General features: G+C 37.2%; 1 protein-coding gene across 3 annotated transcripts; it reads right to left on the bottom strand.

Annotated features, from left to right (window-relative positions):
* Window positions 1–263: 263 nt before the first annotated feature.
* LOC141293689 (constitutive coactivator of PPAR-gamma-like protein 1) lies at window positions 264–21994 on the bottom strand. 3 transcript variants are annotated; one of them, XM_073825742.1, is made up of 17 exons: window positions 21206–21994; window positions 19102–19348; window positions 18913–18995; window positions 17958–18086; window positions 15861–15951; window positions 15025–15089; window positions 14687–14943; window positions 13273–13357; window positions 12931–13152; window positions 12664–12835; window positions 9039–9288; window positions 8757–8871; window positions 7536–7745; window positions 5537–5726; window positions 3726–3867; window positions 3440–3536; window positions 264–2135 (listed from the first exon to the last, which is right to left on the bottom strand). In XM_073825742.1, the coding sequence occupies exons 1-17, from the start codon at window positions 21677–21679 to the stop codon at window positions 1824–1826; spliced, it is 3141 nt and encodes a 1046-aa protein (XP_073681843.1). In that variant the 5' UTR covers window positions 21680–21994; the 3' UTR covers window positions 264–1823. The 3 variants fall into 3 exon arrangements, with proteins under 3 accessions (XP_073681843.1, XP_073681841.1, XP_073681842.1); XM_073825740.1 differs by having other exon boundaries at window positions 14687–15089; XM_073825741.1 differs by having other exon boundaries at window positions 3726–3864; window positions 14687–15089.
* Window positions 21995–22481: the final 487 nt, after the last annotated feature.

The following is a 22481-nucleotide window of genomic DNA, read 5'->3' as shown; positions in this document are numbered from 1 at the left end:
AAATGTAATGCCATTATGAATTTAGTAGAATTTGTGAAAGGGTGAATTAGGACCTTTTTAAGACATGTTCTGTTATTGAACATTGCTGTTTTCATGGAGCAAAAAAAGTCTTACTAAAATATGACTTGACAGTTTATTCTCCAGCAGGGGGCTGAAAACATCTGCAACCTAATGCAAAGCTGTAATACTGTAAAATCATTGAAAAAGTGCAACCTGTATTAAAAATTGAGAAAAGCTTGAGATAAAACACACATACACAAAACTAATTATTCTAAAAGAATAAAGACTTTTATTAAGCATTGTAAGTTGCATTCAATTTCCTTCAAATACATCACACCACAAGCCATCAACAATCACTCAAACCCAACAGTAGTTCATTCTTTTACAACCCATAAGTTAGGAAGAAACTCCGATCAACTTACATCAAGGTAACCTACTTAGACTTGCGGCAGGGGACTGAGGGGAATACACCATATTTCTGATCACTAATGTGCAATGAAAAGCATCAGGATTAGATGGAGAAGTAATGATTCTCGTTTAGAAGTACGTTTATAAGTTCTGAAAACACTAAAGTAAACATCAAAATGATTACAAGTGTACTTGCTTAGGCTAAACTCTCAAATGGGAGGGTCGAACATTTCTTGTTCTGAGCTAAGAAAAGGGGGAGAATTTAAGATCAAAGCCATTTTTTTTTTTTTTCAAAGATTTTGTTTTTTCAGAAATGGTCTGCTAGTATGAATGCGGAAAACAGCAACAGAGAACAATAATGTATACAGTGATGAGTACACCAGGATTAACAATATTTAAAGTGGCTAGATAATGTTGGAGTAAATACAACAGAGGTCAATAAATCACAAAAATAATCAACTTAAGGTTAGCGCAAATCAGTTACTGACTAACAGTTAACACCTTTTATAGGACTATTACTGATTATCAGCTTTTTAAAATTTCGCAGATGGGCACGGTATTTTGTAATGAAGGAAGAAATAGGACAACATGCATTATAACTACACACCATTTTGTTTTGTTTTTTGCTTTTAATCGTGAGCCATGCAGTTTAGCTGAGACAGTTGTACTAATGTGCTACGTTTGATTCAAGAAACCACATTAATGCATGGCATTTTCTGACACGCGAAGAGACGTTGGTAGTTTTCAAGAGCTCATTTGCAAATCGTGAGATTTTTCTAACCATTTCTTGACATATTACCTATAATCGCTAACGTATGACATATTGAAATCATCAGAACTTAAGATGCAGTAGTAATACTAGTTACTCAATGCCAAAACAACGCACATTTCAAACACGAGTAAACTCACAGCGATGACACGTGAGAAATGCGTTCTTGGTTTTGTCTTTCAAATCGTGAGTTTTACGTTTTCAAACAATAAAAAAAAGCATTTACCGTGACAATACAAAATCAGTTACAATGGCAAATATATATATGGTACTTTAATCTCAACTTACTAAAACTAAAAGACTGGCAAATGAAGATCAGTATTTCGTTTTCTGCATTTCATCGAGAAAGTAAAATTATTTCACGTAACACGTAATATCATCGACGAGGGAGATCACCGTCTTTTATCATTAAACTTGTAAGATTCTCTATGTGACTTGTAGATCTATGTTTTACCGAGAGGTTTCCTCATCATTACTTTGTGGTTTTAACTCGCTGACATCGAAGAGGGATTTCAAAAATTCGTAAGTCCTCATTTATCGCTTTCGGAGAGGAAAAAATGTACACCAACTGTAGGCCTTCCATCCTTCCAGATATTCCATAACACGTAACCTTCCATCAACCTTCACCCTCTCTATAAAAATAGGTTTACTCTTCTGTTTTTAAGACGGCGGCGCCCAGAGCTTCATCTCTGCGGCCCTCGCCGTCTTCTTTTAGTGCATTTAAATGAGGATTTGTATTGCACATTTTAGATTCGTTGCTAAAGGCACTTTCAGGTTGGTTTGTAGCCCTGCTTTCCCCTTCGTTCCCATTGAGCTGGTCTGCCTCTTTACCCTCCAGCAAGCCGTTCTCTGCTGCCGTGGGCACTTCTAAGGACAGATGTGGTGCTTCGGTCACCAACTTCGGCTTCTTTCTGTCTTTTATCACTTCATCGGTTGAGGCAGCATATGCAGGCCTGCTCTGTTAAAATTAATTTTGCACCATTTTTTTACCGTCAGTGTCCATCAATCCAATCAAAAATTATGCCATCACTGATTTTTGAAGAATAAGTATATACAGTGCATTTGAATAACTTAATCATACGATCCAGAATATATCGCCCCTGTATGAAAGACCATTTCCGTCACTAAAAAAAGTAAAAAAATTTAATTGCAACTTTTTATCTCACAATTCTGACTTTTTTCCTGTAATTGTGAGTTTATATTTCACAGTTATGACTTTTTTCTCAGAATTGCATGACACAAACTTGCAATTCTGATTTCTTTTCTCAGAATTGTGAGATATAAACTTAAAATTGCGAGTTATAATGTCAGAATTGTGAGATAAACTTACAATTCTGAGAAATGAAGTCAGAATTGCGTGATATAAACTTTAAATTGTGAGTTATAAAGTCAGAATTGCAAGATATTCTGACTTTTTTCTCAATTGTGAATTTTTCTCAGAATTGCAAATAAAGTTAGAATTGTGAGATATGTTCTTGCAATTCTGATAACATTTCAGTCTTTTCCCCCCTTTAAAATAGGACTTTATTACTCGCAAATGCAAGTTTCTATTTCACAATTCTGAGAAAAAATGTCAGAATTGCAAGAAAAGTTAGAATTGCGAGATATAAACTTGCAAAGTTTTTATTTATCTAGTAACAATTTTAATATTTCTTGCAACTGACTTTTTTTTTCTCAGAAATTAGTTTATATGATGCAGTTTTGGAAAAATAAACGCAGAATTTTGTCCTTATATCTCACAATTCTGAGAAAACTTAGAATTGCAAGATATAAATTTGAAATTGCCAGAAAAAAAAAGTCAGAATTGTGAGTTTTTATCTAGCAATTCTAATTTTTCTTGCAACTCTGACTTTTTTTCTCAGAAATGAGTTTATATGATGCAGTTTGGGAAAAATAAACTCAGAATTATGTCCTTATATCTCACAATTCTGAGAAGAAAAAGAAGTCAGAATTGCGAGATAAAAGGTCGCATAGCCTCTTTTTTTTATTCAGTGTTGGAAACAGGTTTCCATACCCCTGTAACTGATCCACTATGATAGTTTGGGGTCAGTAAGATTTTTTTCTCTTATGCTCACCAAGGCTGCAATTTGATTAAAAATACATTCATACTATGAAATATTACAATTTAAAGTAACTTTTGTTTTTGTAGCTTTTTAAAAAGCTATTTATTATTGTGAAGGCATAGTTGAATCTTACGGACTCCAGATTTTGAACATCAGTATATGTATTCTTGTTTTAAAATCTAAGAAAACAATGATTCACCTGGTATGTTATCGGACTCTTGAACCCTCTAGTGTGGTATTTGGTTCCTCGACCAAAGGTCCTTATAACAGGAGTAGAAATCACACCTCTTGGACGACTGTTCAAAGAAAAGCAATCAATTTAAATTACCCCAAAAAAGGAAAAACTAAACAATGAGCGAGCAAGCTACAGTGTGGCCAAGAAAAGCATTACTAAAAGCAAATATAAAAGTATTTTAGGATTACAAACATGATATTAGATGACAAACAATTACAATGCAAGCATTTACCTTAATTTAATTGCTTACCCTCTGGTTGGTCCACCAACTGACACCACCTGAATGGGAAACGGGGCTCTTCCTCTTCCACGACGACTACCAGCCCATTGACCCACCACTGTGCCTGCAATCTCAAGCTTACCACCCTGTGACGGAATGGCTTGAAGTCCTACTTGAGAGGAATAAACATAACTTTAAAGGAACACTCCACTTTTTTTGGAAATAGGCTCATTCTCCAACTCCCCCCGAGTTAATAAGTTGATTTTTACTGTTTTGAAATCCATTCAGCCGTTCTCCTGTTCTGGCGATATCACTTTTAGCATAGCTTAGCATAGATCATTGAATCCTATTAGACCAATAGCATCGCGCCCGAAAATGACCAACGAGTTTCTATATTTGTTGTAATTAAAACTTGACTCTTCTGTAGTTATATCGTGTACTAAGACCGGTGGAAATGCAAAGCTGCGAGTTTCTAGGCTGATAAAATTAGGAACTACACTTCCATTCCGGCGTAATAGTCAAGGACATTTGATGCCGTAATATGGCCGAAGCAGGCGGAGTATTATCAGAAATGAGTTCCCAGCTAGTTTAGCATTTGCACATGTGCTGCGTGGTATTACTGCTCCTGCTTCGGCCTTATTACGGCAGCAAACTTCCTTGACTATTACGCCGGAATGGGAGTGTAGTTCCTAATCTTATCAGCCTAGAAAATTGAAGCTTTGCATTCCCACCGGTCTTAGTACGCGATATAACTACAGAAGAGTCAAGTTTTAAATAGGACTAATATCGAAACTCGTTGGACTTTTTTAACGTGATGCTATTGGTCTAATAGGATTCAATGATCTATGCTAAGCTATGCTAAAAGTGATATCGCCAGAACAGGAGAACGGCTGAATGGATTTCAAAACAGTAAAACTCAATTTATTAACTCGGGGGGAGTTGGAGAATGAGCCTATTTCCAAAAAAAGTGGAGTGTTCCTTTAATAACTCTGAGGAAACTGCATCCTTAAAAGTCCAGTAAAACAGGTTTAGTAGTTTCAGCTAATCACATTTAAGAGAGCCATGTGTTTAAATGTATAATTCACCCATGATTACCCCATGATTTATTTACACTCAAGCCATCCTAGGTGTATATGACTTTCTTCTTTTAGATGAATACAGTCAGAGTTATATTAAAAAATGTCCTGGCTCTTCCAAACTTTAGAATGGCAGTGAGAAAATCCAAAAGAAAATGCATTCATCTATTATAAAAAGTCCTCCAAATAGCTCCGGGGGTTAATAAAGGCCTTCTGAAGTGAATCAATGCATTTTTGTAAGAAAAATATCCATATTTAATTCTTTATAAACCGTAATCTCTAGCTTCTGCGAACTGTCGAATATAAAATGTTGGAGGATTTCGATAAAAGCCAAGAGGAGACTGGTTTTCTTTTGCTGTTAAGAAAACTTGTTTCCAAAATCTTAAAATCTTTACTGTCATTATAAAACTTGGAAGAGCCAGGACACTTTTTAATATAACTCTGAATGTATTTGTCTGAAAGAAGAAAGTCTTATACACCTAGGATGGCTTGAGGGTGAGTAAATCATGGTGTCATTTTCATTTTTCATACCCCTTCAATTCAGATCTTTGCAAAGAATCGGTTGACCAAGTTCACAAAACCACTCAGTGATTTGCTTCTCCCTTTCATAGCCAACATAATAGACATGACTTACATGGTGTTCACATGTTACTTCTAAAAGAGCATTATTTTTGTCAAAACATTTTCACAACTAAGCTACAAAATAATAAGTTGCTGTTTCGTATGTTGCGCATGTTTGTCAACCAGCCTAGCGATCATTCTTACCAGGCATGCCCCTGCCTCTACCCTGCAATGGGGGCAGAGGAGGTGGAGGGTAGAAGGTGCTGTTGGGGGGGTAGAAAGGCATTGCGTGTGGAGGTGGAGGGGGGAATGCGAGCGGCTGGGGTGGACGAGAGAAGTTCAGACCCTCCAGGATACTCTGACGCATCTTCTCCACCTTGGCAACTAGTTCAGTCTAGAGATCACAAGAAGATGTTGCATTGCAACCCCAGATTTAAAAGTACAATTTCATCCTTACAAAAAATGTAATGTGAACAACATTAAGGTGAAATTAGCTATCAACCAATTCAACACTTTGGATTAATGGTTAACAGCCGAGTAAATATTACAGTATATATCGTGCAAAGCAATAAATTACAGTGAGCTACAGCACCATAAATGAAAGTGCACTAAGGGACAGAAAGCTCAAATTAGCATTTCACCTACAGAAACATCTTTGTTAAACATTTAAAAGTAGAAAAAGATATATTTGCTATGCAAATTACAGTTGAAGTCAAAAGTTTACATACACCTTGCAGAATTTTTAAAATAAGAGAGAACATATAAAATAAAATTATTTTTATTTAGTACTGACCTGAATAAGATCTTTCACATAAAAGACGTTAACATGCAGTCCACAAGAGAAAATAGTTGAATATAAAAAAGAATTACCCTGTTTAAAAGATAACATACACTTGATTCTTAATAATGTTGTTACCTGAATGAGACCCTTGTTTGTCCTGAACAGTTAAACTGCCTGCTGTTTTTCAGAAAAAATTAAGTTCCCACAAATTTTTTTTTTTGTGTGTATTTGAACCCTTTCCAACAATGACTGTATGATTTTGAGATCCGTCTTTTCACACTGAGGGACTCATATGCAACTATTACAGAAGGTTCAAATGCTTACTGATGCTTCAGAAGGAAACATGATGCATTAAGATCCATGGGTGAAAACTTTTGAACAGAATGAAAGGGTGTACATTTTTCTTATTTTGAATAAATATCATATTTTTCTCATTTAGTACTGCCCTTCAAAAGCTACAGAAGATACTGACATGTTTCCCAGAAGACAAAATAAGTAAAATTTACCCTGATCTTGAAATTCAAAAAGTTTTCGACCCCCGTAACCTTAATGCATCGTGTTTTCTTTGTGAAGCATCATTGAGCATTTGAACTTTCTCTGTAATATTTGCATATGAGTCCCTCAGTTGTCCTCAGTGTGAAAAGATGGATCTCAAAATCAAACATTGTTGGAAAGGGTTCAAATGCACAAAAATGTTGAAAAATCAATTTGAAAAAAATTTGGGTTTAACGGTTCAGGACAAACAAGGGACTCATGAACAGCTATCACTAAACAAAACAAAACAAAAAAAACAGCTGTGGATCATTCAGGTAACAACACAGTATTAAGAATCAAGTGTACGTAAGTGTATGTGCTTTTATTTTTTATTGCAGACCATATGTAAATGTCTTTTATGCGAAATATCTAATCCAGGTCAGTACTAAATAAAAACTAAAATGCATTTTGTATGATCTCTCTTATTTATGTTATTAACATTTTGTAGATTCTGCAAGGTGCATGTAAACTGTGTCCTTTCTGAATGAAAGTAATTTCTTTGGCTACCTCAAGCCAAAAATATATATTTTGTTTTCCCCCCTTAAAAGAGAACAAAATGTGTAAACATAACTACAAAACCTTTTTTGTTACCTACAAAAAACAAAATTATTGACATTACTAAATTTATTGACAGCCCTATTTGAAATTCTACAGCCACCTATGGTTGTTTATTTGTAGCCTCGGGTATCAATTTAGTATCAGTAATGAAGTACCAGAGGCTGTATTGAAACCAAAATAGGGTTCAATCCCTCCCTAGGACACAGTTCTATCATCAATCTTTTCTGCTGAAGAACTTCAATCTGGTATGTCAGTTTGAAGTCAGCAATAAATCATGGTTTTGAACCTCTTTCGCATGTAAAAAGCGCAGTGGTGCCGTGCCGACTGTACCTGACCATCGCAGAGGTCAATGAGTGGGGCCTTGTCCCGACTGGCCCGGATGAGTTTACTCTGTAGCAGCTTGCCATCAAAATACATCCATGGACAGCAGTGTTCCCAGGGAATGGGCTGCCCGCTCACATCATTGGCAAACAGCGCCATATCCACGCCGCTCATAAAAAGAGCAGCCAGCTGAACGCCGCGTGGATCCAGGTTATCAATCTGGAGGCGACAGATGCAGCGACAGTCAAACAAAGCTCTTAAGGTTAAATAAGCAGCTACAGCAGATTACAACCCCCTCCCCCATCAGCCAAAGCACAAAGCAAGCATGAACGAATCATACATGTAGACTAATGCACAAACCACTCCAACCAATTCAGCCAGCAAGAGCGACCAGCAGTGGCAGCAGCGAAGCAAAAAGCGCGTACAGAAGTGACAGACATGGACAACCACGACACAGCACAGCTAGTGTGGATGGTTCACATGTTTTTATGAACTCACAGACTGAAATGAGCAGGAAAAAAAGCAGCTCAGCTAGGCCAGTAAACCATCTACACAAAAAGACCACATTCCTAGCACTCAGGTTGCTCAAATGCCGTGTCTTTTCCCGCAAAGCCAACTATCAGATGAAAACATGCTTTTACAAAGCATTAAGGCCAATTAGGCTGGCAAGCGTTCTTACAAAATAAGTAGTACCCGGAGAAATACCTAAAACCCTACTTTTTGAAACACAAGAGGCTTGTTTCTTTAAATACTTTAACATATAAACACATCTTTACCAGATTATCAAATAAACTGGAAAGAACTGTGGCCCATTCACACCAAATCTTAAACAAATAATTTATCTATGAACTCCTCAACAGAGGAATAATTTAAATTCATATTTTAAATATTTCATGATTTTTTGGTATTCAAATGTTTAGAAAAACAAAATAAAAAGTTGGCATTTTTGGATGCCAACAATTCATTCAGGTATCCTTTTTTTGTAGAAAAACAAACACGTTACCATACTTTGCTCAAATAGCTTTGCATACTAACATTTGTTTGCAGATCATTTGAATTTTTGTTTCAAGTTCATGACAATTTATTCAGGCTTTTTTTTTTCTTCAGAGAATGACAAATTCATCATCAGATTCTGTGCAAACAGTTTTGCCTTGATGTGAACGGGCCTTTAATGTGGGTTTGAAGGTATTCTCTTGGCACTCCTCATGCATCATTCTCCACATAAATCACCTTCAGGTCCTGCAGCTGGTCAGGCTCATAAAGTTTAGGAGAAAGTGCTTGAGCTAGGAAAGCGTCAAGTTCGTTACGACGCAAAATTCTTACTCCTGGCCATTGTAACATAAACCTAAAGTAAAACACAAAGGAGTGAAATATTACAAAAGACCAAGAGCTGAAACTGAAGACCCTTTCTGCAATGGATTAAACCATTTGTTATTGTAGGAAGGCATTTAACACAGTATTACAGTGTGTTTTATGTCTCTCCAGGATTTTAGAAGCTGTTTAGATTCTCACCGTAGCACACAACACAGCACCATAAGAGGTGTGGGGACATTGGCAGGGTTCAGCATAGCTGGAGTGTCCGACCTCATGCAGGCCAAGAAAGCCCTCATCCTCCGGTTCTTGTCCTCCACTGCCTTGCCCAGCCAGAGTTTCTTCAGGTTTGGGCAGGTCCACTCCCGGAAGGGAAGAGCTTCCACTAGTTCAGGGGTGTGTGGAGATTTGCCTTTGTAAGCAGCCCATTCTTTTACTATCACTGTTGGATCTATAAAGGCAGATCAAAACAGCTTAACTGGGGAATTTTCCAAAGACAAATAAAAACATTCTCTTATTAAAAGAGGGCTATTATGCTGCTTTTTACAATATGTAATACAAGTCCCCAGAATGTGTCTGGGAAGTTTCACCTCAAAATACCCCACAGATAATTTATTATATCATTTTGAAAATGTCTATTTCAATTGAAAGCAGAAACACGCATGCATTTTTGCATGTCTCTTTAAATGCAAATGAGCTGCTGCTCCCGTCCCTTTTCCTTTTAAACCATATTAGTTTAAACTTCTGATATAGGGTTTTCTAAGCATACACATCCAAAGCACGCACACAGAATGTGGCTGTCCTGCGGCATGCGAGTACTAAAACAAAGTTTTCTTTCATGTCTTATTGCACTTAAACTGTCAAATACACACATTTATGTTAAAAACACACGAGTTACAAAAACAGTTGGTTATGTCTGTGAAGGTAAACAGCTGGGAACGAAATTCCATGGCTATATAAGATCTGTGTGGCAGCAGCGTAATATACAGTAAATAAATCAATAAATCCACTGGTCTCTTGTCTCCTCTGAGGGTGGGACTCCAAATAGTGTTCTGTGCTTGTCTGTGTAGCCAACAACAGAACAGTTAGCATGTTTTGCTTGAACTTTTGCCATGGCATTAGAATTGGTACACCGTTGTTGCTTGTGAAAACACAATGGCAGCGCCGTGGATGTAAATGTAAAGATTAGAGGGTGAAAATATTAAAATAATATCCTTTACCATGTAATTGAGGGTGCAAAATCTGACACGCTTGCAGAAAAAAAAAACTACCAAAACAAAGTTATTGGGTTGTCCTATTTCAAGTTGTGTGTTGGTAGATGCACCGGAGACCCAATTATAGAACTTAAATATGGAATAAATGTCAGATTTTCATGATATGTAACATTCAAAATATTGAGGGTAAATGAACAAAATTGATTTTAATAAAAAAATTTTTGGGGAAATACCCAAATATGGGTAGTTAAACGAGAGGTTACTTCCAAAATAAACATTTACAGATAATTATCTCACCCCCTTGTCATCCAAGACGTTCATGTCTGTCTTTCTTCAGTCGTAAATATATATATATATATTTTTTTTGAGAAAAACATTTCAGGATTTCTCTCCATATAGTGGACTTCTATGGTGCCCATTAGTTTGAACTTCCAAAATGCAGTTTAAAAGCAGCTTTAAAGGACTCTAAACGATCCAACCTGAGGAATAAGGGTCATATCTAGTGAAACAATTGGTTATTTTCCCAAAAAAAAAATTTCAACATTTTTTTTTTTTTTTTTTTTTATTTACAATTTATATACTTTTTAACCTCAAATGCTCGTCTTGTCTAGCTCTGCGTGTGTATTCCGGTTCATGACAGTTAGGGTAGGTTGAAAAACTTGCATTTAATTTTTTCTCCGACTTCAAAATCACCCTACATCGCTGTTTTACCTTTTTTGTAAAGGGCATTTGATCTAATTTGCATGCTCACTTTGTAAACACTGGGTTGGTACTTCTGTAGCGATGCAGGATGATTTTGAAGTTGGAGCTAGACAAGACAACCATTTGAGGTTAAAAAGTATATAAACGGTCAATTGTTTTTTAGAAAATAACCAATTGTTTCGCTAGACAAGACCCTTCTTTCTTGGCTGAGATAATTTAGAGCCCTTTGTAGCTGCATTTAGGAAGTTCAAACTCATGGGCACTATTGAAGTCCACTATATAGAGACAAATCCTAAAATGTTTTCCTCAAAAAGCAATTTCTTTCCGACTGAAGAAAGACGGGGGTGAGTAAATTATCTGTACATTTTTGTTCTGGAAGTAAACAACTTCTTTAAGTCATTTAGTAGTCGTGCCTAGTCGTGTAGTAATATATTGCTTAATTGCAGAGCTCAAAGACCTGCCTGGAAAGGTTCAGCGACAGTTTCTCTAATCAAATAAATGAATGGCATGTTTACTTCTGAATAACAGTGTTTCCCTGTTCTATTTTCATATCTTGTATTCTCATTTCCAATGAGGGGGAAAAAGAACATCAACATCTACAGAGCTAATGTTAGTTTTTGAATGATGCTAATTATTGAAATTAATTTGCCCAGTTACAGCCTAGAATAACAAGCTAATGTCAACACTCAAGTGCATTCTCTGAATAATTAAATCAGCCATCAACAAGCCCCTAGAGACAATTTAGGCATTAAGAGCAGGGTTGAGAACCGAGAACTGACTCTTACTTTGAGCCGATTCCAAGTATTTTAGAATACCTTTAACAATTGACAAAGAACATGCAAGAAGTGATTTGAACCTCTAAATTCAGAACAGTCTATATTACAATACTAGTTAGGCTTTTTCACTAATTTAAATGCAAATTTATTTAAGTGTTAGTAGTTATTTTAGGGGAGAAGGTAATTTATTTTTTAACACCATATTAGCAACAAAGGCTATATTTATTGCAAAGAAAAAGTTATAATACCAAATCCATAAATTGTAACACATTTTTGTGTCAATGTAATCAAACTTTCTTTAACTTTAAAATTAGTTTAATATTAGACAAATTAAGACAAATTATTAAAATTTCTGAATAATACAATTAAGGAAGATGACAAAACCTGTGATGCTCCTTCAGTGCTTCCCGTAGCATAAAGTGAAATTCTATATTATTTTATCTAAATAACTTAATCAAATAAATATTGAATAAATGCTACAAGTGAATTTAGGCATACCATTATGATGTACAATATACATATCGATATTGATCCATCTTAGTCCTATTATTGTAATTATTGTGTATTTAAATATCTTATGCATACCAAGGCAGCATTTATTTGATCAGAAATCCAGTAAAAACATTTTTTTATTGTCAAATATTAACATTTTTACACATTTTATTCCTATGGTGGCAAAGCTGGATCATCACTTCAGTCTTCAGTGTCACATGATCCTTCAGAAATTATTCTGATATGCTGATTTTGTGAAATATTTGTTATTATTATCATCAATACTGAAAACAGTTGTGCTGCTCAATACCTTTGTAAAAACCATGTTCATGTAGATAGATTTATTCTGAAAAATTGTCGAAATGTTGTTTTTTTGTCAAATTGGTTAAGATCTGGATCATGAATATTCATTGCATTAAACAGATGGTTGCTCCAAGAGGGCTATGTAACAATGTAATTTGTAAATCTGCCAAATTGCCAATAGCTTACCAAATTGCACTGGTACTTCAAAAACTAGTGGTTTCAAAGCATTTTTTTTTATCAAAAACACACACAAATGTTTCAGCTTTCCTCATTAGTGATACTTATGATTGTTGAAAAAGTTTGATTGTTGTAATTTAGCTGATCAGTTCGGTTACTCACAATCAGGGAGGCGATTTCTCCTCATGGCGAGTCTCTCTGCCTTCTTTTTGGCCTCGGCCAGGCTGAAGAGCACCCCGTAAACATATTGACGGATTGGCCGGTACAGCTGCACCGCAGAGGGCAGGTCTTTGTTTGCTTCATCCTCTATGGTGACAGATAACTTTATCTCACCCTATAAAGAATAACCATCAAACATGGTCAACCATAACAGTTTAACAAGGAGCAGTTTCAAAGTTACAGCTGAGTTGTTAGTAATTAAAAGCTGACCTTGGTAAGAACATGGTATATATATGGGTACATGAGGCCCTTTTTGTGTCTGTGCTCAGCGACTCGTAGCACCTCTGGTGCCACCACTGGTAAAGGGGGAGTGGTAATATCCATGTGATTTCTTGTTGGCATAGAAAGGAGAGATGGAATTTGGGCATTGACCCCTACGTGACCTCTGCCCTCCAGGTTTTGGTTTACAGGGGAGGTCACAGAAGGATCCGACTGAAAGAGAAAGCAAAGAATTCACTATATGGATACATCATTATTGTTTTAGGATTCACTATCAAGTTATATTTTAACAAGCATGTGATATTTTAACACAGAGCTAAAAAGTAAACCTACTTTATTTTGGTCCCCATGGTCTCCTTCTGGGATGTTATCCATCTGGTTTCTCTGTTTGTCCCATCCCTTATGGTCACTTACATGGCTACATTTGAGGATGAAATGGATGTACCAATATTAAAATTCAGCTAGAAAACAATAAGCCATATTTTGTCCAACAACCAAAAGTAAAATTCAATAGCATTTTGTCTGAATAAAGTCAATTCAAACTGTAAAAATTTTAATAAATGCAAAAGTGAATTTAGGCATCACAACATTATTTTGTACAATATACTGATTTTGTAATTTACTAAAGATTAGATTTTAACAGTGTGTTTTTTTTAACACCAGTTTTATTCCTGTGATGGCAAAGCTGGATCATTACAGTCTTCATTGTCACATGATGCTGCAGAAATCATTCTAATATGCCAATTTTGTGCTCAAGAAACGTTTATCATCTACTGGAAAAAAAAAAAACTTTTGCTGCTCAATATTTTTGTAAAAACCATAATACTTTTTTAGGATTGTTTGATGAATAGAAACTTTAAAAAGAGAAGTATATACAGTTGAAGTCAAAAGTTTACTTTCATCTTACAGAATCTCCAAAATGTAATTACCAAAATAAGAGGGATCATACAAAATGCATGTTATAGTTTTATTTAGTACTGACCTGAATAAGACATTTTACATAAAAGACGTTTACATATTAGTCCACGAGAGAAAACAGTTAAACTTATAAAGAGGACCTCGTTAAAACGTTTACATACACTTGATTCTTAATACTGCGTTTTTTTTTTTTTTGTTTTGACAGTTATTGACGAGTCCCTTGTTCATCCTGAACATTTAAACTGCCAGCTGTTCTTCAGAAAAATCCTTCAGGTTTTCAGCATTTTTGTATATTTGAACCCTTTCCAACAATGACTATGATTTTGAGATCCATCTTTTTACACTGAGGGCAACTGAGGGACTCATTTGCATCTAGTACAGAAGGTTCAAACGCTTCAAAAGGTAAACGCAATGCATTAAGAGCCGGGGGTGAAAACTTTTGAACAGAATGAAGATGTGCACATTTTTCTTATTTTGCCTAAATATCATATTTTCTTCATTTAGTACTGTGAAAAGATGGATCCCAAAATCATACAGTCATTGTTGGAAATGGTTCAAATACACAAAAATGCTGAAAAACCAAAGAATTTGTGGGGCCTAAAGGATTTTTTGGTAAAATAATTAACATTTTGAGGATTCTGCAAGGTGTATGTAAACTTTTGACCTCAACTGTATATACATTTTCTGTAGCAAAAACAACAGCAGTAAGCATTAAAACAAAACTCCCACAAAAATCTATACCCTCAAAACCTTGGGTAAATTTATGATTAGAAAAGGTTTCGAAAAGTCAACATATCCCACATACATTCCCTTGTTCTTGGTTACTCACTTGGCAGTGGAGCCTGTGTTTTCCTCATTCTCGGAGGACGAGGATGTGGACGAGGTGGTGAAGAAGGCTGGGTCTGTGTGGTTGGAGTTGCCGCCGTGAGCTGGGTTGATAGGGGACAACCTCTCATAAAGCGGTGTGTGCTGCTTCCCGTCATTAGGAATGTTGCTGTAGCTGTTCTGTTCTAGGAGCCCTTTACCCGACGGGTCCGCCTCATGGACAGGCTCGGCCAACGGAGGGCCGGAATAGCCATGCTGGACCTTGCAGAAACATGTATGTGTCAGTCTGATGGGTAAGTGTGCGTCATTCAGGATGGACCATAATGGTGGAACAGTACTCACCCCAGGTTTGCCTGGAATGTTAAGCATCTGCGGTGCTGTTGGCAATCCCATCTGATTTGGTCTGACTGTGGGCATACAAATGTATAAAAAAAAAAAGTTTGGTTCAATCTCTGGAGCAAGAACTAAAATGTAGAAAAACAGCCATTCTCAGAAAATATATATATTTTTTTAAGTCTAAAAAGGCCCTGAGATTCTCATTATACCGCACGTCCACCCACCGTGGTAGCTGACCTTGATGCATTTCAAAATGTGTGTAAGCACAGAGATGTGGTAAGGTATATAAAACACAGCTACAGCTCACATCCATACCATTCTAACAACACTAGAACAGTTAAAAGTCAATCTGCCTGAATTAAAATGAGGACAATTATAGTTCTACAAGACAACTACTATAATTTGTCAAACATGTTCTTACTAATTGGAAGATGTCGAATTGAATTCCTCTCTTATCTCATAATATTCAACTGTCACTTTTTCAATAAACCTGTTGAAAGTTTTCAGGCGAGCAGAGGAGAGTTTTTCCAGACTGGCAGCTCTCTGTGCGAGAGTCCTTTCTAAAGAAGCCCATTTGTATGCACAGGGGCCATTCCAAGTGCACACAAGGTCCGAGGCAAGTGGGAAAATTTCTCACATTACTGTGAGGGCTAAGACTGAGAGATGGTTAAGAAAGAGACAGAGCGTGCCTCTGAAATCTGGCCTCAAACACAGACAGGAAAACACAACACCGGGCGAGCATTAGTAGACTTGTCCTGCTCCAAGAATTTAACAAGCACGAAGCAACAGGAACAGATGTCGTTCTGTGAGAGAGGGAAAATCAAAAATATTGACTAACTTACCTAAATAAGGGGGGAAGTGAGGGGGCTTGCTGGCGGTGGCGTAGTACTCCACTGCTTTTTTGAAACGGACAACTTTGTCATCGGTTCGAGACTAGAATGCAAAGCCACACAATTAGCATATCTTGTCAACAGTTCTTGGTAGTGGATAGTTCACCCAAAAATTAATATTTGTGACCCTGGATCACAAAACCAGTCACAAGGATCATTTGTTTTTTTTTATAATAAATACAAAAAAACTGAATAAATTAGCTTTCCAATAATGCATGGTTATTTATGATAGGACTATATTTGGCTGAGATACAACCATTTGAAAAAAGAGAAAAGTCCAAATGAAGTTTGTAGCAATACATATTACTAATCAAACATAAGTTTTTTTTAAATATATTTAAAGTAGGAAATTTACAAAATATCTTCATGGAACATGATTTTTACTTAATATCCTAATGATTTTTAGCATAAAAGAAAAATCAATAATTCTGACCCATACAATGTATTAATTATCTATTGCTATAAATATACCTGTGCTACTAAAGACTGGTTTTGTGATCCAGGGTCACATTTTGTCATCCTTTACTCACCCCAATGTTGTTCTTAACCTATAGAACTTTTTTGTGGAACACAAAAAAGTCCATACACTAAAAAACCAATGGAGTCCAATTTATTGTTCTGAATCCCATTGACTTTGGGGTTCAAATATGAATAGGTTTTCTGAGGTAAATGTGACGTTATTGTCTTTTGTTGATGACTGCGTGGCTGAAAAACTGATTGAACAGTTACACGAGACAGGATATGGATTTTAGTAAGTTTCTAGCTCTTTTTTTTAATATACAGTTGGATGTTCATTCATGTTTATTTCATGTTAAAACTGGTATTAAAGCGGAAAAGACATTCAGTTTACGTGGGCTTCGCATGGCGCTACAGTAGGGTGACCATACGTCCTCTTTTACCCGGACATGTCCTCCTTTTTGGCTATAAAATTATGTCCGGGGGGATTTTGTAAAATATCATAAAATGTCCGGGTTTTTTTACCTCATTTCACTGACCGTCATTAATTCAACACTTTAAGTGCAGCCACTGCCCACCGGCATTATTCTGAGGTACCTGTCTGATGACGTGAAAGACCCAGTTGTCAAAACAAAACAAACAAGGAGCTGCGTTGCAAGAGCTGTGTGTCACTATCATGCTGAAACGCAAATGTAGTTTCACAGACAAATTGCAAAAAAAATACCCGATGTTCATTCGTGGTCGTGATAAATGGGAAGCAATGTGCACCATCTGCACCTATGCTGCCCTCCAAAGGCAAAGTGCAGTAACTACACCAACACTGAAACAGAGAAAAATGCCTTTAAAGTTTTTAGGCCAGCTAGTCAAACATGTTGACACTCTTGTTTCTCGGAAACACTCTCGTTTCTTTGGGACAAAATTGATCAGGAGACTTTGCCACAAGACAAAATAGTTTTCATAAAGTCCATTTTAAGCCTCAATTTTGACCAAATGCGTAGTTACTGCACTTTGCCTTTGGAGGGCAGTATGTGCATCCTGGGGAGGGTGTCCTCTTTTTGGATTCTCAGAATATGGTCACCCTACGCTACAGTAATCTGTCACTCCACATTAAACGGTGCCAAAACGTTATTTATTGTTTGAATACTGTAATAAAATAAACAGAATTTGAAATCCAGAACTTTGTTTCATATCAAAAGTAACAAAGCACGAAGTTTGTTGCAAATTATTGGATGGGAGATGCGCTACAATGTTCCGTTCATTAACTAAAAACAGGCTAGACCAATCAATTCTTGGGATATAAGAATCCATGCAATTTTGTAAAAATGACAATCGGTTAAAATCGAGAAATCGGCATATGACTGCATAATAATAAAATAATAATATACAAACAACGAAATATAATATTTCAGTTATATTCTACTGTAAAATAAAATTGAGTATTTAAAAAAAATGTATACATTTTATTTTACACTGATTTTGTTTTTATTCCGAAAAATTATGCATCCCTACATGGGGTTGAGTAACTGACAACAGATTAGAAAATTTTTGGGTGATCTATTCTGTTAAATGTGCTGAGGTGATGTGTTTACTTACCTGGGAGTGCTTGAATATGTCTTTAGCAATAGCTTCCAGATCATGGACATCTTGTAGGTTGCGGACATAGTCTGCCACGGCTCTTATGACGACATCACATGGAGGAAGAACGAGTTGGTGGGCACGGACCTGCGTCAAGAGAAAACAACCCATCACACCCCCAGCAAAAGCTCCTTCTGCTTAAAATGTGATGGGCATCATAGGAGTACATATCTGACTGGGTACAATCCGACACATTTACAAAAACACACAGATCATTAGCTTTAATTGACAATGGATATCAAACTGGGAAAATAAAAAGAGCCTTCAAGTAGTTACCAACTACAGACACAAACACAGACATTAGCAAAGAGAGATAGTGACGAAAAGTAAAGAAGCACATTTGGAACTGCAAGTCAGGTTAATATCGAGTATAGACCACTATATCTATAGGCCACTATATCTAGCTCGCAGTGAATCAATAAAGCCATCTGTCAAGCAACACCAACACCGAAAGAAGATAACAGAAGGTTATGCATGAAGCCATTCCTCAGCTTAACTCTTCTTTATAATCGCAGTGCTTGATTTGTTTGGGCGAGCGTCAAAGACCGAGTATTTAAAACCAAAAGGGTACACGTTGAGGACAATGCTGAAGTGATTTTGCATGGTCCTGATAAGTTATTTGCCAGACCTCATTTCAATCTGGTTGTCAAGGAAACTGGTCACAGCGGCTTGTAACTGAGGGAATCTAATGAGAACCGAAGACTTATTTTTGCTCCCTTTAAACATTTATTAGTCAATGTAGAAAAACCTTGAAGTATTTGAATTGTTGTACACAGCACATTTATTTCCATTACGTGATGCATTTAGAAGTACAACAGAATATTCAACTGGATGGACTGAATGCATGTTTGCCAAAACAGTGCTCATCAATCTTGGTATCATATAAACACAGCTTTTTAATAAGTGGCTTTACCTTCAAGGATGCTAAAGGATGCTCAGGTCCAAGTAAACTCCAGTGAAAGGCAGCCAAGTCTTCATCAGGCAGTATGTGATTCCCTTCAAAAACAGCACATGCACAGTTGAATCATTCACAATATGACTAAGAACATGCATTAGGAAAATCAAGCCAATGTAGATCTCATTTTGAATCATATGAACCTACCTAAAAGTGAAGCAAAAATGACAAAACGATTTGGATTGAGATTAAGTTGCTTGGCAACTTCGTGCATCAGGTATTGGCTGGTGGTGAGGCTTTTGCCGTTGCGGCTGAGTTTGAGAGCATGGGCACTAAAGTAGTACGGGATGTTGCACAGGGCGTAATCAGAGTCATAGGCAACCAGGCCATGGAACCCATTTTCTCTAAATAAGGCAATCACTTCCTGGTGATGATCCTCGATGGTCTGGACAACCTGAGTGAGGAAGCAAATTACAGAAAGCCTCATTAGAAGAACAAAAACAAATTTACATTGATGAGATTGACTATACTGCAGGGTTTCACAGATTTCCACGAAAGGATGTGAGGCACGATTAGTCTGGGAAATGCTGTTTCTAATTGCATCATATAATGGTTTCCTTCTCAAATGCTTTAATCGATTAGCACTATTTGAATGAATCAATGAAAAAATGATTCTTGGCTGTGATGAGAATTTTAAAACTATATTTTGAGCAAGAGGACGTTCGCAAGGCTTGACTCATAAACATATACATTTTTAAATCAATCATTTCACATATCCTTTCCCACATTCCATATTATCTGTATTGATTTTTTTATGCCTGCATGAATAACAATAATCTATACATACTCTTAAACACTTATGCTGAAAGTCCTCTGAAAAATAAAATGCAAATAGCATTCATAGGCAAGAATCTCATAAGTCATGTCTCTGCTCAAAACAGGGCCCATAAACTTAGTCACAGCCTCCACGGCTGCTAAATCTCAGCAGAAGTGACGCAGGAAGCGTGCAGCCAATCACAGAGCAGTGCTTACTATTCTTGTGTCACAAGAGTGTGACACATCAGCCAATCAGAGCAGAGAAGAGGTGGCGCTTCCTTTTGCCAGCACAACCTTCTACTACACGGCTTCATTTCAGCATTCATACATAAATGCATGTTTTTATTCTAATCTAAGAGGTTTGTACTTGATTGTTAATGCATGAGCTTATTAATGTATTGTGTAGACATACATTACTGGTTAAGGATCCAGGTCAAAATATTGAATAATAAATATTTTATACATGTTATTGTTATTACGCAATTATGCCATAATTGCTTTATTTGTTTTTACATTTCATGTTGTTCGTTATCATTTGTTTTTTTCCATTCAGCTGATTTTTATTGTTGTAAAACTCAAAGGCGTAAAAATAATATTTAATATTTAAAAGCAATGAACCAAAACCATACAAACTAATAATGGTTTTAAAATATTACGGTTTAATATTTTAGATTTGCATGCACTGAAGTATTAAAAAAAGACTGGCAGAGTTTTGCATTTGCTTCTAAACAAATTTCTAAAACACTATCTACTAAACCAACATGACAGTGACATCCTGTACTGCCGACCTGTACAGCTGGCATCTCTGTGTTCCCCAAATGCCAGTGGAAATGAGATCTGATCAGATACCAGAAGCATGTTGTACAGATTTGTGTCCAAGACCTGTCTTCCTCTGCACACCCACCCCAAGTATTTGGTTCCAACAAGTTGGATTCCTGGTTAAAAACATCTTAAACCAGCCTAAGCTAATCTGCAGGACTGTGCTTTGATTTTTAGAGCAGTTTTCAGATTGTCAGTCAGGGAAAAACAAACCAGCTGCTAATACTTATTTTAATGTTTTGTGTATATGAATTAAAACCTACACTGGTTTACATATAAATAATGCAGTTTCACTAACAGCCTAGGTTGGCTTACTGGCTGGTTTCAGGAACATTTTAGATTGGTCAGGCTGTAAAACCAGCGTAACCTGGGTTTAACATGTTTGTATACATTACATGCTTCAAATCTGAAGCAAACATTTTCACTGACAGCCTAGTTTGGATGCCCAACCTGGTCCAACGACTGGTTTCAGAGTGGTCTAGTGAACTTTTAAGCTTGGCTAGGCTGTGAGACCAACTAACCATTTTTTGAGGCTAGATACACAACAAGAAAGCCGTCTAGGCCACCTGCTAGCTGGTCTTGTAAGACGAGCACTTCACTTGATCCGGGTCCAGTTCTGCTAAGCTAATGGCTGCTTAATATGTCAAAAACACAACGAGCATCTGTCGCTACTCACCCCGATGTGGAACCTGAGGAGCGCCAGGCGGATGCAGTGGGCCATACACACCGGGGGCAGAAACCAGACTTTGGGCGGCGGGGTTCCCTTGTTCTGGATGTGGCTGACGATCTGCTGGGCGGTCTGCCTCTCGTTCACCTGTCGCTTGACCCACTCGTGGAGACGGCCTTTCTCCAGGGCGCCATTGAAGCAGACTAGCAGCTCGATGTTGCCGTTGAAACAGGCTTTGGCGAGGGCGGCGAGGTACCCGAGCATGTGGTTCCACTGGCCTCCGCTCACCCAGTCGGTGTAGAAGCCGCCGTAGAGCCGGTGCAGGCAGTTCTCGGCATCCACTAGCAGCCGGAGCGGAGTTTGAGGGGGTCTCTGCCGGCCGCCGCCGACCAGACTCCCCCGGGCGAGCTTCTGGAGCTCCACCGGCACCACGGCATTGGGGCAATGCTTCTCAATGTATTCCTGGAAACCTTGGACACCCATGACTGTTGTTCTACAATATGATATCTACTGTTATTTCGGGTTGAGTAAGAACGTAAAATTGTCTGGAGGAAATGGAGACAGAGAGAGAGAGAGAGAGTTGCAAAGCAAGCAGCCTCTCCCGAATGCTGAAAACCGGACTGTAGAATATTGCGGCGGAGGTGGAAGTTGATCAATCGAAAATCAATCAAATCGGAGATGCATCTGTAGTTTTTGGTGAGTTGTTTTTTGGTTCATGGCTGCTAGCCGCCATGTGCACCCTTATGGAGCCATGTCTGTGGTCTGGATGTGTCTGGTGTGTAGGGGAAAGAGAGGAGCGCAGAGACGCAGGGCACGTACAGTCACACCGGAGGAGGAGTCTGGAGTTCAGTGGGCGCGGTTCGCTTGGAGAACTGTTGCATGTTAGGAAACTCTCACTATATAAAACGTCTCATAATGGCCGTTCTAAATAATCTATATTTCTCAAAACAATTTTAAAGTTAGTTGTAAAACTACAATGAGCGATCTATATTCTTCCATTTAAGTACTAGACATTTTAATCACGTGTAATTGTGAAACTATTAAATTTCTTATAACTTTCAAACCAATGATCTATTGCAATTAGTAAATGTTCTTAAAGGTAATAGTTTTTTTTTTATATATATACTTAAGGGGTCCATCTGTTGGTTGCGGGTCTGGTTGTTGTCCCTGGTTACATCTAAATTAATTGGTTTTAAGAGTCAATCGATAGAGGGCGCCAACGCGTTATTTATATTGTACATCAGAAGCCAGACATTTCTCATTAGAAGCAGACAGTTTTGCACAT

Source organism: Garra rufa, chromosome 20, assembly GCF_049309525.1.
Source record: "Garra rufa chromosome 20, GarRuf1.0, whole genome shotgun sequence".
Lineage (NCBI taxonomy): Eukaryota > Metazoa > Chordata > Actinopteri > Cypriniformes > Cyprinidae > Garra > Garra rufa.
The sequence above is the reverse complement of the archived record's forward strand: the minus strand, read 5'-3'. Positions and strand labels throughout refer to the sequence as shown.

Coding starts and splice junctions, on each gene's coding strand:
- LOC141293689 (XM_073825740.1), bottom strand. CDS start 21,679: ATGGGTGTCCAAGGTTTCCAGGAATACATTGAGAAGCATTGCCCCAAT. Junction 18,087..18,912: donor ATCCTTTAGCATCCTTGAAG/GTAAAGCCACTT, acceptor CTCTTGACGCAG/GTCCGTGCCCACCAACTCGT. Junction 15,090..15,860: donor TCACTTCCCCCCTTATTTAG/GTAAGTTAGTCA, acceptor GTATGCCCACAG/TCAGACCAAATCAGATGGGA.